The following is a 12,729-nucleotide window of genomic DNA, read 5'->3' on the forward strand; positions in this document are numbered from 1 at the left end:
TTTTTTTTTTTTTTTTTTTTTTTTTTTTTTGGCTGCTTGGGGTGGCCAAAACCCTGGAGCCGGCCCTGCCGTCGGTCCCCCCGTGGTATAGACCCCGCAGTAAGTTGTCCTAAGGTACATAGACTCCAGCTATGTTATTCACGTAGCTGGAGTTGCGTAGCGTTGGTTGACCTACCGTGGAAGTGTAGATGTAGCCTTAGAGGTGACTTCTTCTTCCAGGTCTTTCCTTCTTATTATTCTTCTGCTTCTTCTCTGCTGGTCTCCTTCTTGGCCCTCAGTTTATATAGTGAAACTTGAGTCCTGCTTAGCTATACCTTAACGAATCATTTTACTAAAATTTTACTATCCAATCCTAACATGTAACAAAATTCTCTAACCTAATCATACCCTACCACCTTAATTAATTTACACCTAGCAAAATTAATTATGTAACAGACAGAAACAATCAAAGAACCAGACAGATCATACAGACAAACAATAGAGAAGTGGGGACCATAAAGATAAAAACAATAAAGAAATGAGGATTTCACAACCACAACTATTGATAAGTGATTTCTTGCCAGACAGGATGCTATCAAACTAAGTTTTCTTTAACTATCTTAAGCTCTGTTTCTTTATCTGGTGATGGTGGGTGCTATTAGGACAGGACCACCTTCTTAACAGCCTGATATTACGTTGTTTTAATGTCATTTAGATGGAATGTGAGGATGTGCCTTCCTGCTTCTTAGCTAATGGCTACTGCTCTCCTAATATGGCTGCAGACAAAGACTTTTGGCCTTACAATAGGGCTACAGGAAAAGGCCTTATCCTTACAGCATGGCCTAATGGCCTGAGACAGTGTGGCGGCCCATGAGCATAGGGCGATGTGGCCTAGTGGCAGGAGTCAATAAATCGACTCTCAAGTGCAGAGCAACGCGGCCTAGTGTCCAGAGTCAGTACAGTGGCCCTTGAGTGCAGGGATGCACAGCCTAATGGCCAAATCTGGGGGCTGCCACCAAAGGGTGTGGTAGCCAGGGTTGGGGAGCCAGGCCCACACAACAACACCAGGTCCCGACCCAGGGCCATAACAATGACGGAATAGTCCACCACTGGGTCAGTGGGGAATTCAACCGCAACACACTGACCTTACATGGGTGGGAGATACCACTCACTCCATCTCCCTGGGTCACTTCCTACCGGGCTTCCTGAAGCTGCAGTCTATGTGATGTCAGGCTCTCTGGGCTCCTTGGCACAGGTAACTCCCTGGGACTCTGACTCCAACTGGTCAGCTGTAGTCAACAGGTCTCCAGTCTGGGTCTCGGGATCTCCAGCTCCCGCAGACAAGGGCTGTAACGGCTTCTGGGCTGGAGCCTCCACCATGGGTCCTTCCTCCTTGGTGGTCAGCACAGACTGAGTTGAGCTGCTCTCCTTTATACTAGCACAGCAGTTGGAACATGCCCAGCAGGGTTTGAGGGGCGGGACTTCCTCTGCCCATTGTGTGGGATTAATCCTTTCCTTCCTAGTTTGGGGTATGCATACCCCATCACAGATGGAAATGACGGGTCCGAGGCTGGAGAGTGGCACTGGCACGGCGATAAAATGGGAACAAGGGGTCAGAGGCTGTAGGGCAGCACACGCACTGAGATAGAATGGGAACGAGGGGTCTGAGGTGGAGGGCGGTGCCAGCATGGTGATAGGACAGGAACAAGGGGTCTGAGGTGGAGGGAGGTGCTGGCATGGCGATAGGATGGGAACGAGGGGTCCAAGGCCTGAGGGTGGCATTGGCATGGCTATAGGACGGAAACATGGAGGGCAGTGCCGGCACACCGAAGGGCTGGGTGAGATTGTAGGAGGGAGCCATCACCACTTGTGACTGGACTCTTTTGCCCTTGTAGGTTTCATGTGACCCATATTGAGAAGAAGCCCATTTTCCTGGAGCAGCAGGATGTGTCGCTTCCTGATGGCAGCAAGGAAGCTGGTGACAGAGACCCGGCAGCCCACAGCAATGAACAGCTTCATCAGGAGGGTCTGCAAAACAGAACCATCCAGACAGAGGGTTGTCCAAATGGAACAGGCCAAGGGGAGGATCCTCCCAATGCACCAGTCAAGGCAAATACTCCCACCAATGGGCCAGTGGGGAAGAGGTTCGGTAAGACAGGCTCGCTGCAGGACCTTGACCTCCAAGACCTTGCCCCAGGGAATGGACGTGACCAAAGCAAGGGGAAAGGGCTTCAGGCCCCAGCACCCTGTGCTCCTGGCGTCCCTGCAGACTTGCAGGAGGAGGTGAAATGGGCTGAGCCACGCAATGTCCTGCAGGAGGAGGCTGTGCCAGGGGCAGCTAATGAAACGGCAGAAGTTAAAGGGAGCCAAGGTGTGCAAGAAGGAACCCGAGCTGCCATGGCAGGAAACAAGGATGCCAACAGGAAAGAATCCAGAGTGGAGGACATAGGGCAACAGGTAAGGACCCCTCCACTCCTTCCTCATCCCCAGTGCAGGGTATGCAAAGTCTGCCTGGGGCTTCCCGAGCAATTACTCTGCAGGGAGTCGTGGCTGAGGGGTGTAAAACTACAAGGGGATAAGAAAGTTCGGGCAGATATCAAAGCCCACACAACGTATCCAAAGCCTGGAAGTGTTTGGTGCTGCTGAGCAGACCAGGTGCCATGAGTCCCCAGATCCACTGAGTTAGTGCAATGTGGAGGCAGCACAGTGGGCGCAGTGCAGGACAAGCAGACAAAGTGTTATGCTGTGAGTCATTGCTCAGGTTTCCTTTAGACTTGGGTTCTGGAGACGGGGAACAGATCTGCCCACTCCAGCGTAACTGCCCACTGGAGGGGCTCTCTGAGAGCAGCTCCCTAAGCACCAGGCCTGCAAAGGCTCCACAGACTTCAGCCCATTAGTGTGATGGACCTCAGCTCCTTGAGGCAGAAGTTGCCCAGACATTGGTAATGTGAATCTGTCTCCTTCCCTGGAGCAGAGCCCAGGGGCTGCGGGTCACCTTCTACAGGCCCTGATGGGAGAAAATGGTCCTTTTCTGGGAGGAGCATGGGAAAGACCAAGCATGTTCTCAGGGAAGGCTGGGGTCCCTGCATGGGGCAGCTGTTACTAGCTTTGCCCATTACTTGGGGTATCCTCATTTATTAGGGTTACTCTTCTGGGGGAGGGAGGGGGTTCTGTACTTCTATCAATGTACTGCTTGTGTCACTTGTGTTCTCATAAGGAGCTCTACTTCTCCCTGCTGCAAGTCCCTCCCAATGGAGCTATCCTGCAGGACCTAGGTTCCCCAGGGCTGGATTATTCCAGCTCCAGAATCAGACTCACACACACACGCACACACACACACTCTCTCTCTCTCTAACAGAGCGCATCTGAGAGGACTGGGTTAATCAGCACTCACAAGCTGACTCCTTATATGTCCCTGGACTCAGGAGGCTAGGTCGAGCAGCACTTCCGAGCTGCCACCCTCATATGTCCCAGGTTCAGCACGTCTCTATCCCCACTTTCACATTACAATTGTTCTGGTAGTAACTCCACTTGATGAGCAAACCCCACAGGATTTTTGAGTGCTGCAGGGATCGTTTAGCTTAGGTACGAGGAGCGTTGCTGCAGAGCGAATGAGGAACCAAAAAACACCCACGAAGGGGAGAGAGAGAAGCAACCAGCTTAATCTTGAAAGTTATTTATTGCCAGGTAATAACCATAGGGGAGCTAACAAACAAAACATTTATAATATTAAATCTAATTTAAACTTGATTATAAAAGTTTAGAAGGCTATACCGAGAGAGAAGAGTGAGAGCTGGGTTCTCACCACTCCATGAAGCTTGACTCGATCGGGGGTCCCAGGTGGTGGTGGTAGCTAAGGGTCTGGAGTGCTGGAGACCGGCAGAGCCCCCAGCATGATCAGTCAGGAGAAGGTGAAGTCCCAATGGAACTCATACAGATTTTGGATCCAGACATCAGAACACTTACTTGAGCATGGATAGGGGTTTTTGTAGAGCAGGCCTGCACAACTCGTAAAGTGGCGAGGACCATATTACTCCAAAGAAAACAGCTGAGGGCCGAAACCCCCCGAGCGCCCCCAACCCCCTCTCCCAGCCCCCCCGAAACCCCCCCCCCCAGTGCTGCCCGCCCCATGGAAACAACCCCCCCCAGCGCCGCCGAAACACCCCTCTCCCCCACGCCACCTGCTCCACGGAAACAAACCCTCCTTCCCCAGCGCCGCCCCACCGAAACCGCAGTATTGAACCTCGGTAATATGTTATAGCGGGCCCCTAAGGTAGTATAATTAAGGTAAAAGAAAAATGTCTTTTTGCTAGAAGTAGAATAAGATCTTCCCCCCACTTTGTAATCAATTGCCCTGTTGAATGAATGAGGTGTGAATGAGGAAGGCGTGGAAGGCAGGCACCTCCAGACAGCTGCAACCCTTGGAGAGGGCAGGGCCGCCTCTAGGATTTTTGCCGCCCCAAGCAGAAAAAATTTTGGCCGCCTCCCCTTTCTTTTTTGTGCTCCTCTGCCCCCGGCCCCACCCCAACTCCACCCCTTCCGAATCCCTTCCCCAAATCCCCAGCACCGCCTCCTCCCCCGGCGTGCCATATTTCTCCCCCCCATTGCTTCCTGCGGGCCCCCCATGAACTCCCGCCCTAGCTCACCTCCACTCTGCCTGCTCCCCCGGGCGTGCCCCCCCTCCGCCTGCTCCCCCGGGCGTGCCCCCACTCCGCTTCTCCCCCCTCCCTCTCAAACGAGGGAGGGCAGAGAAGCAGAGCTGCGGCGCGTACAGGGGAGCAGGCGGAGCAGAGGTGAGCTAGGGTGGGGGGCCGCAGGAAGTAATGGGGGGCGTAGAGGAACCGCTCCCCGCTCCAGCTCACCTCCGCTCCACCACCACCGCTTCCCCTGAGTGCCCGCCGCTCGGCTTCTCCTCCCTCCCAGCCTTGCTGCACGAAATAGCGGTTTCGCACGTGGCAAGCCTGGGAGGGAGGGGGGAGAAGCGGAGCGGCGGCGGCATGCTCAGGGGAGCAGGCGGAGGCGAGCTGGGGTGGCGAGGGCACTTTTTCCCCATGCCCCGGAGTCGGCACCTATGATGGCCAGCGCCAGAATGCCGCCCCTAGAAATGTGCCGCCCCAAGCACCTGCTTGTTTTGCTGGTGCCTGGAGCCGGCCCTGGGAGAGGGGATCAGATCAGTAGAACAGGTCAGCCACTGACTCACCATTCGTCTCCTCACCCCCCCTCCCACCGCTCGCCTCCTCACCCCCCCCCCCCCCCCGCCCCCCCCCCCCCCCCGCCACTGCCCGCCCACTCGCCTCCTCAGCCCTCCACGCACCCGGCTCGCCTACTCATTCCCCGCCACTGCCCGCCCGCTCACCTACTCAGGCCCCCTCCCTCACCCGCCGCTTGCCTACTCACCCCCCCGCGGGCCACACAGTGAACCCACGCGGGCAACATGCGGCCCCCGGGCCACATGTTGTGCAGGCCTGTTGTAGAGAAACATAAATGGTTCAAGGGAGAACACTAGATTTGTTTATGTGTAAACAAGGGAAAATACCAAAGTTGTTTTGTTCAGGCTAGACATGGGAGATGATCATTCCTGGCTTTGGGCGGTGTTCATTGGAGGAAGCTCACAATGCAATTAGGGAGCTTCACTATTTTGGATACCAATAAAGGATTCGTTACTAGAATTGGTCTGATAACTACTGAGCTGAGTGTGTGCAGGCGTAGGTTCATTAACATCTGGAGCAGAGATCCCCCATCATGCAACACTTCCCTGCTTTTCTGGTCCCAGAGTTCCGTGCAGTTCTTGCCTTGGAATCTCTGTTCTCCATTCTGTATACCAATGGAGTTGCCTCCTTGTCCCATCTTCGATACAAATGAGGCTAGGGGAGTTTCCTTAATCCTGTCATGCTTATCCCAGGGGTTTAGTTGTGTCTCCCACTGCCTTTTCATTGCTTTTTGTAAGTCTTTCTTCTGATGCAGATTTGGTTCAAGTAGAGGTTGGGGGGGGGTGTCTTTCATGAGTCAGATGGGCTAGGTACTGTGCCCTGGTTCCCCAAGAACACAGAGTTGCTAGGTAACGAGTCCCCCTGTTGATGGGGTGCTCGTGATGAGCGAGTATCCCCATCACATCCTTACTCTGTCTGATCTTCAATCCATTGCAGCCACCGCATCAGTTGCTGGATCCAGCAAACCAGTAGAGCCAGACCAATTGCTAGTATAATTTGGAAACCGATGATCACTACAATGGGGTGAAGCATGATATTCAAAAGACCTGTTGCACTGGGACTCCACCCAAGCAAAGTCTCCCATCAGGAGCGATGGCCTGCGTTTTTAACTGTGGCTGCTAGCCTAGAGATATCCTGGTTGTGGTGTTGAATCTCGAGTTTGCCATTCTCCCCAAAAGTTCTGCCGCTCAGTTTGTAAGGAGGGATGAGTTAATAGTCCCTTAATGGCAGTGAGACCCATTCCCAGTGAAATGGGGGAAACCTCCTTGTAGAGCTCAGGATAGGCTTTTAAATGTTGTATAGTCCATATAGGAACTGTAAACTTAATATTACAACTAACAATAGTGGTTACATTACAGAAACAGCGATTAACGTAAGGCACCATGGGTTGAATCCAATGTCCATTAATCAATACAATTAATAATTAATCTCATTCTTACATATACACACAAGCTTTACCAACATAGATAAAAACAGACCCCTTTTCCTGGATAACATCAAAGGAACAGTGAGACTTATTCCCAGGTTGTGGGAAGAAGCATTCATCATGGTCCTCCAATGCTTGATCTTCAGAGATCTAGCCCAAATCTTCTTTTCTCCTACACCCCTTTACATTTACACATTATCTTACTGCCAGGCCCAAGTGTTAGGATCTCTGGAGTACATTACTGAGTTATCATTAATCTGTAATCCCAGTGGGACTACTGGGTGGATTACTCTAATTTCTTTGCCTGTCACAGTTATCAAGAATAACCGCAAGCTTTGCTGGTGGTGATTGTACGAAGCGTTACTTAGTCTCCACCAGGGCTGGAGGGCTAATTCTTCCTCCGTTACATTGGGCCAAATCAAGTTGATTGCCTCCATGGGAATTTGTCCTGCTATGGCTTGCCGAATCATTCCCATGATTACATTCTGGGTGAGAGCTTGAGCTTGCTCACACGCTGAGGTCAATGAGACATTATTCTTGAGGGACTGTACATCAGACATCATTAACTCTTCATCTTTTTCTAGGAGTCTTTCCCACCAAGGAAATATCTTACTTATTAACTGCTGTTCCTCACTTAACTGTTTCAAAGATGCTGTTAATGGGGTTCCCATCTGTCAAGGCTGATTCCCCACTCTGGCGCTTCAAGTGCAGAAGGTGGGAGCCCGCAAGGATTCTAAAAATTAATACTGGCCACTCCAGGCTTGTATTAAACTCCCAAGGTTACAGCTTTTCTCTGACCTTGGAGGGGTAGATGCTGCCACCACCCAAGTGCAGAACCCCTTTGAGAGCCCAGGAAGGCGCACTTGGGAATTCTTTCCTGTGGGGTACCCTCAAGCCCTTTCACCTCTCCTCCAGGGAAGAGCTGAGAAAGAAAAACAAAGAAAATCAGCTGTTGCCACCAGCTAATTAAAACAATGTGCACAAACCTCTTAGGACACAGAAATTCAATTCTGTTTTTTAAAAAAGGTAAATTATATTAAAATTTTAAAGGAAGAAAATAATTTGGGAACCTAGGCTATTGCTGGATTTAAAGAGAGCAACTACAACGATTAAGCATCAAGAATAGTTTCTAGAGGTCCAGCGTTAAGGTTATAAGGAAAACAAAAGCATTTGGTGTTAGCACAGAGGAGTCCACAAGCCATAAAGAAATAAAAAGGATAAACCTAATCGTGTCTTCCTAGACATTTCCTGATCTACTTACAGATCTGGGATTTCAACTGAGTAGTTTCTAGGTATGATACCGATGATTTTTCATACCTGGCCCCAAGCTTCTTACAGCATAGTTGCTCCCTGTCTGCCTCTCCCTGAGAGCAACCACAGACAGACAAAGGGGAAGTTTTCCCCCAATTTTAAAAAGTTCTAGCCTTCCCATTGGCTCTTTTGGTCAGGTGCCCACTTCCTTCCTTTTACTTATGCATAGTAGGGAGACTTTTTAACCCTTTACAGGTAAAGCAAGTAGAGAACAGCTACTAAGAGGGATTTTATAGCTAACTGGCTGGCTGGGTGTCCATAAGAGGGAGCTACTCCCCCTTTCATTTATCACACCATTTTTTCTATATTTTCAGTGGCATATGATAGTTTATGTTCTATGTTTGCAACATCAACTAAAGAGATTCCTGTTCCTACAGGTGTAATCCAATCACTTAATTCCCTTTTTACTCTATTTACACGGTCAGCCCCTTGCCACATTTTTACCCATTCATCCCAACCCTTATGGCTATTCCAATCAAGGGAGCGCGTATAGGTGCTATGTGAGAGATATTCATGCCTTCTAAGTGGATTTGAACCTCCTTCAGAGAAGTCTGAGGTTGAAGAATCAAATGTTGATCCAATTTCAACAGATGGGGTACTGAAATTGGGACTCTTAAATGTCAGAGGGGAGCGAGGTTTGTGATCAGAGGGTCAAAATTTAAAACTGTTTTTTGCTGTTGGCCCAATTTCATTCTGTACAATCTGGGCTCATGGAATCCCTCTGAAATGGCAATGTGCCCATAGAATTTAAACCAAATTGTTGGCATGAGCTTGTCACAATGTGTGCCCTTTAATGGAACTACCCAGTCTGGGGTACCTTGCCTAATCAAGTCATGTCCAGCTAAAGTCCAGTTCACAAGGAACCATGTGATATTCTTGCCTGCTGGCATGATCAGAGACAGCTGCAGTTCATCACCGGGTAACGGAGGTGTTTGGGTTCCGACAACAATGATGACACGTAGGGGCATGGTTGCTCTCCAAACAGCGGAGGAAACCAGGACTATCCTGCACCTTCCGCCACCTGGGAGGCTGTTACTAGTTGCGTTTGATGGTGTACGTCCCTTTCGAGACCACAACGGCTTACAGAAGAATGGGACGGACTTTGGTGTGGTCTTAATTTCATAGCAAAACTTGAGTGACTCCCCGGTGGCACTCTTTGTGCAATTGGCAATGCTTTCCCAGGGACAACCCAAGGAGTTGCCAACAGCGTAGAACTGGTAGCGACACTGCAGGGCCAGGGGGTTGCTTCCATTCTCATAGAATCCATGTGTGTAGTGAGGCGACCTGGCTCCCAGTTGCCCCTGTGAGGGACAAGCCAGAACAGCCGCCAGAGTGGGCGGAGTCACCATCGCCTGTCCCCGCCCCCCGGAAGTCAAGGGGCGGGACAGGAAGTATAAAGGCCCGGCCCCAGCGCTCAGTTGCCGTCCGACCGCGGGAGAGGACAGACGCTGGTGCCTGAGCTCCTGCTGGGCTCAGCCTGCCCCGAGCCCGGTATCCTGAGGAGGACTGGCCGAGCCTGCCCTGAGCCCGGTATCCTGAGGAGCGGACTGAACTTCCCCTCACCAAGGGTCCAGAGGAGCCGCCCAACCTACCCAGCGCTCGGTGCCTTGAGGACCCCATGATCTGGGACACGGTGGACGAGGCTGAGGACGTGCAGGTACCCATGGAGGAGGAGATGGGAAGTGGCCTGGGGATAGCAGACCCCGAACCCATGTCAGTGTGTTGCGGTCAGGATCCCCACTGACCCAGCAGCAGACGGATTGCTGCTGACAGGGCCCCGGGCTGGGACATAGTGGAGTGGGTGGGCCTGTGTTCCCCCCTGCCACCCCACCCCGGGTGGCAGTCTCTCCTCCTCCCCTACCCTCAAGCCAATGCTCAGCCCCTGCCTGAGGGCCTGAGCCCCTGAGTTACTGTTTGTTTGCTCAGCCCCTGCCTGAGGGCCTGAGCCCCTGAGTTACTGTTTGTTTGCTCAGCTCCTGCCTGAGGGCCTGAGCCCCTGAACTACTGGTTGCTCGCGGCCCTGCCCCGACTTAGGGCTTGGACCTGTGAGACTGAACTGTTCCCCAGCCTCATGTAGTGAAGCGACCTGGCTCCCAGTTGCCCCTGCGAGGGACGAGCCCCACCCCGGACGTCTACAATGTGGTACAGCAATTTTACTTCCTGGGTTCCAGCTGGCAAGCACCTCCAGAGGCTCAGAGGGATCACAGGTACAGCATAGAGCCTGGACAGCATCAGACTCCAGACACTTATGAACAGCAGAGTTCCGGTGCAATGGTGGGATGTCATGGCTTGTGTTTGGGATCTGTGAGGGGGCAAAGAAGAGAGAACAAACTCCCACGCTCTCCCCGATATACTGGGAGAGTCTGGGACCAATATTGCAGGGTGAACATGAAGCAGTGACCTACGTGACGGTGGCCATAATAAGTCGAGGACTTCTCTGGCCTTTTCCTGCCTCAACATTGGAGTAGGCACAGACAAGCCCACCTGAGGCATATATTCCAACAGCCCCAAGCCATTCCTTCTTGCTAACCAAGAAGGGTGGCTGGCAGGATGGAGAAGACAATTATACTATTCCTTGTGGGTCAGGTGATTTACCCTTCCATTCTTTGAACCGTAAGGAATGAAACCATTTCCACCAGCGTTTCCCATTTTTTCCATTCAGGATTTCTACTTGATAAACACTGGGGCTGGCCCGATTCACAGTAAAGCAGGGGCCATCCCAGGTGTGTGTGTCAAAGAGTGCTCCTTCACTGAAAACTTTCTGTACATTACTAATTGGCCTAATTGTTACCCGCACAAAATTCTCTGTTACTTACACTCGAGGGGCACCCACCTTTACCCAGTTCCTAGGGCTCAAGGCGTAACTCTCTTAATTTAGGTACGCCCACCCTTTCCCAATTCGTAGGGCTCCAGGCGAAAGGCACCCAACTTTATCCCTCTGTGGGCTCCGGACTCTATTCCTTTGTGGGCTCCAGGCAAACACCCTTTCCCTGTGGACTCAGGACTTAATTCTTTGCAGGTTTACAGGGTCTCCCACCAGCAGAAGAGCCCCACACAGCAATATCCCACTCAATCTGCACTTATCAACAACCACCAAAACAGAATGCACATGCCATACACACAATGCTTACCACTTTTAACAAGACAGCCAGCCAGGATCAAGTCCATCTGGGGGACTCCATCCTCCACATGGTGCTACCAGCAGAGTGCCAAAGTCTGACAGCTCCGATCTCGGAGCTGTTTCCTGGAGTTAGTTCCCTTAGAGCACCCCCTTTCCCAAGGGCATTTCCCCTTCTTTATTACTCATCTCTCTAACCTGTTGGTTTTCTCCTGTATTAAGCAAGCAGCCAAGGGTTTTTTTCCAGCCATCTCTATTTCCCTTATCTCAGTAATGATCCCTACCAAAAGCCCTTTCATGCAGTACAAATATTGCTTTAAAATCTTTACTTTTAATGCACATCTCTAACTCCTTATTGCATGGTCCTAGAGTTATTCTAAGCACGATTCTTAATTTAAAAGTTACAGGACATTACCAAATATTCTATGAGAGAGAAAACTTGCTAAAGGAGCTTAGTCTGAAAAAGGAAGAGACAGCAACTACTCAACGAATACCACGTGATTAGGGTCACATGCTGCCCACGTTCCTCTACCGATTTATTATCAGCTTTGCCCCTTACTTTGGGGTATACTCATTTATTAGGGTTACTCTTCGGAGGAGGGGGGTGTTTCTGTACTTCTATCAATGTACTGCTTGTGTCACTTGTGTTCTCATATGGAGCTCTACTTCTCCCTGCTGCAAGTTCCCTCCCAGTGGAGCTATCCTGCAGGACCTAGGTTCTCCAGGGCTGGGTTCTTTCAGCCCCAGAATCAGACTAACACACACACAGATTAACAGAGCGCGTCTGAGAGGACCGGGTTTATCAGCACTCCCAAGCTGTCACCCTCATAGGCCCTTGGACCCAACAGGCTGGGTCAAACAGCACCTCCAAGCTGTCACCCTCATGTGCCATTGGTACTGCACCCGAATATAGTACACCTGAGCAGGCTGGGTCAAGAAGCACTTCCAAGCTGTCACCCTCATATGCCGCTGGACTCAGCAGACTGGGTTGAGCAGCACTTCCAAGCTGCCACCCTCATATGTCCCAGGTTCAGCACATCTCTATCCCCACTTTCATGTTACAATTGTTCTGGTAGTAACCCACATGATGAGCAAACCCCACAGGATTTTTGGGCGCTGCAGGGATCTTTTAGCTTAGGTACGAGGAGAAGCATTGCTGCAGAGCGAATGAGGAAACCAAAAAACACTCACGAGGGCGGGGAGAGAGAGAAAGAAAGAGAAGCAACTAGCTTAATCATCAGACTGATTGCTAGATTTTAAAAAGAACCACTTATAAGGGAGGGGGGTATCTTTCTTAAGTCAGACAGGCTGGGTACTGCTCCCCGATTCCCCAAGAACACAGAGCTGCTAGGTAACACGGCTGTGACAGGCTGTCCTGGGGCCATGCACAGGCCACACCTCTGATGGCTAATAGAGCATTTAATATTCACTAAAACATCATTCTCTCAATGAGAGCCCAGGAGCCTCCTCCCCAGTGGGAAACCGGCCCACCAAGGAAATGCCCCCATTGCCGGTGCCAGCCCTCGGCCTCTGGGGACCCTGTGTGATCATCTGTTAGTATTTCCGTGTGCTGATGCCATGGTCCTATCCAGGCAAGCACCCATCACTGATGCCCACAGGACACAGGGCAGGCAGGCTAGGAGAGGGCAGAGGAGATTGTGAAAGTTGTTCCTCTGTGCCTGCAT

At 51.2% G+C, this 12,729-nt stretch overlaps 1 protein-coding gene across 3 annotated transcripts in view; it reads left to right on the top strand.

Moving 5' to 3' along the window:
• The window catches only part of RELL2 (RELT like 2), a 63,461-nt gene that overhangs the window by 24,099 nt on the left and 26,633 nt on the right, over window positions 1-12,729 (top strand). For all 3 annotated transcript variants that reach the window (XM_034778661.1, XM_034778663.1, XM_034778662.1), the window contains exon 6: window positions 1,875-2,436. In XM_034778661.1, the coding sequence (XP_034634552.1) occupies window positions 1,875-2,436 (562 nt within the window). The remainder of the gene's footprint in view (window positions 1-1,874; window positions 2,437-12,729) is intronic.

The sequence above is a fragment of the Trachemys scripta genome, chromosome 8 (genome assembly GCF_013100865.1).
Source record: "Trachemys scripta elegans isolate TJP31775 chromosome 8, CAS_Tse_1.0, whole genome shotgun sequence".
In the NCBI taxonomy this organism is placed as follows: domain Eukaryota; kingdom Metazoa; phylum Chordata; order Testudines; family Emydidae; genus Trachemys; species Trachemys scripta.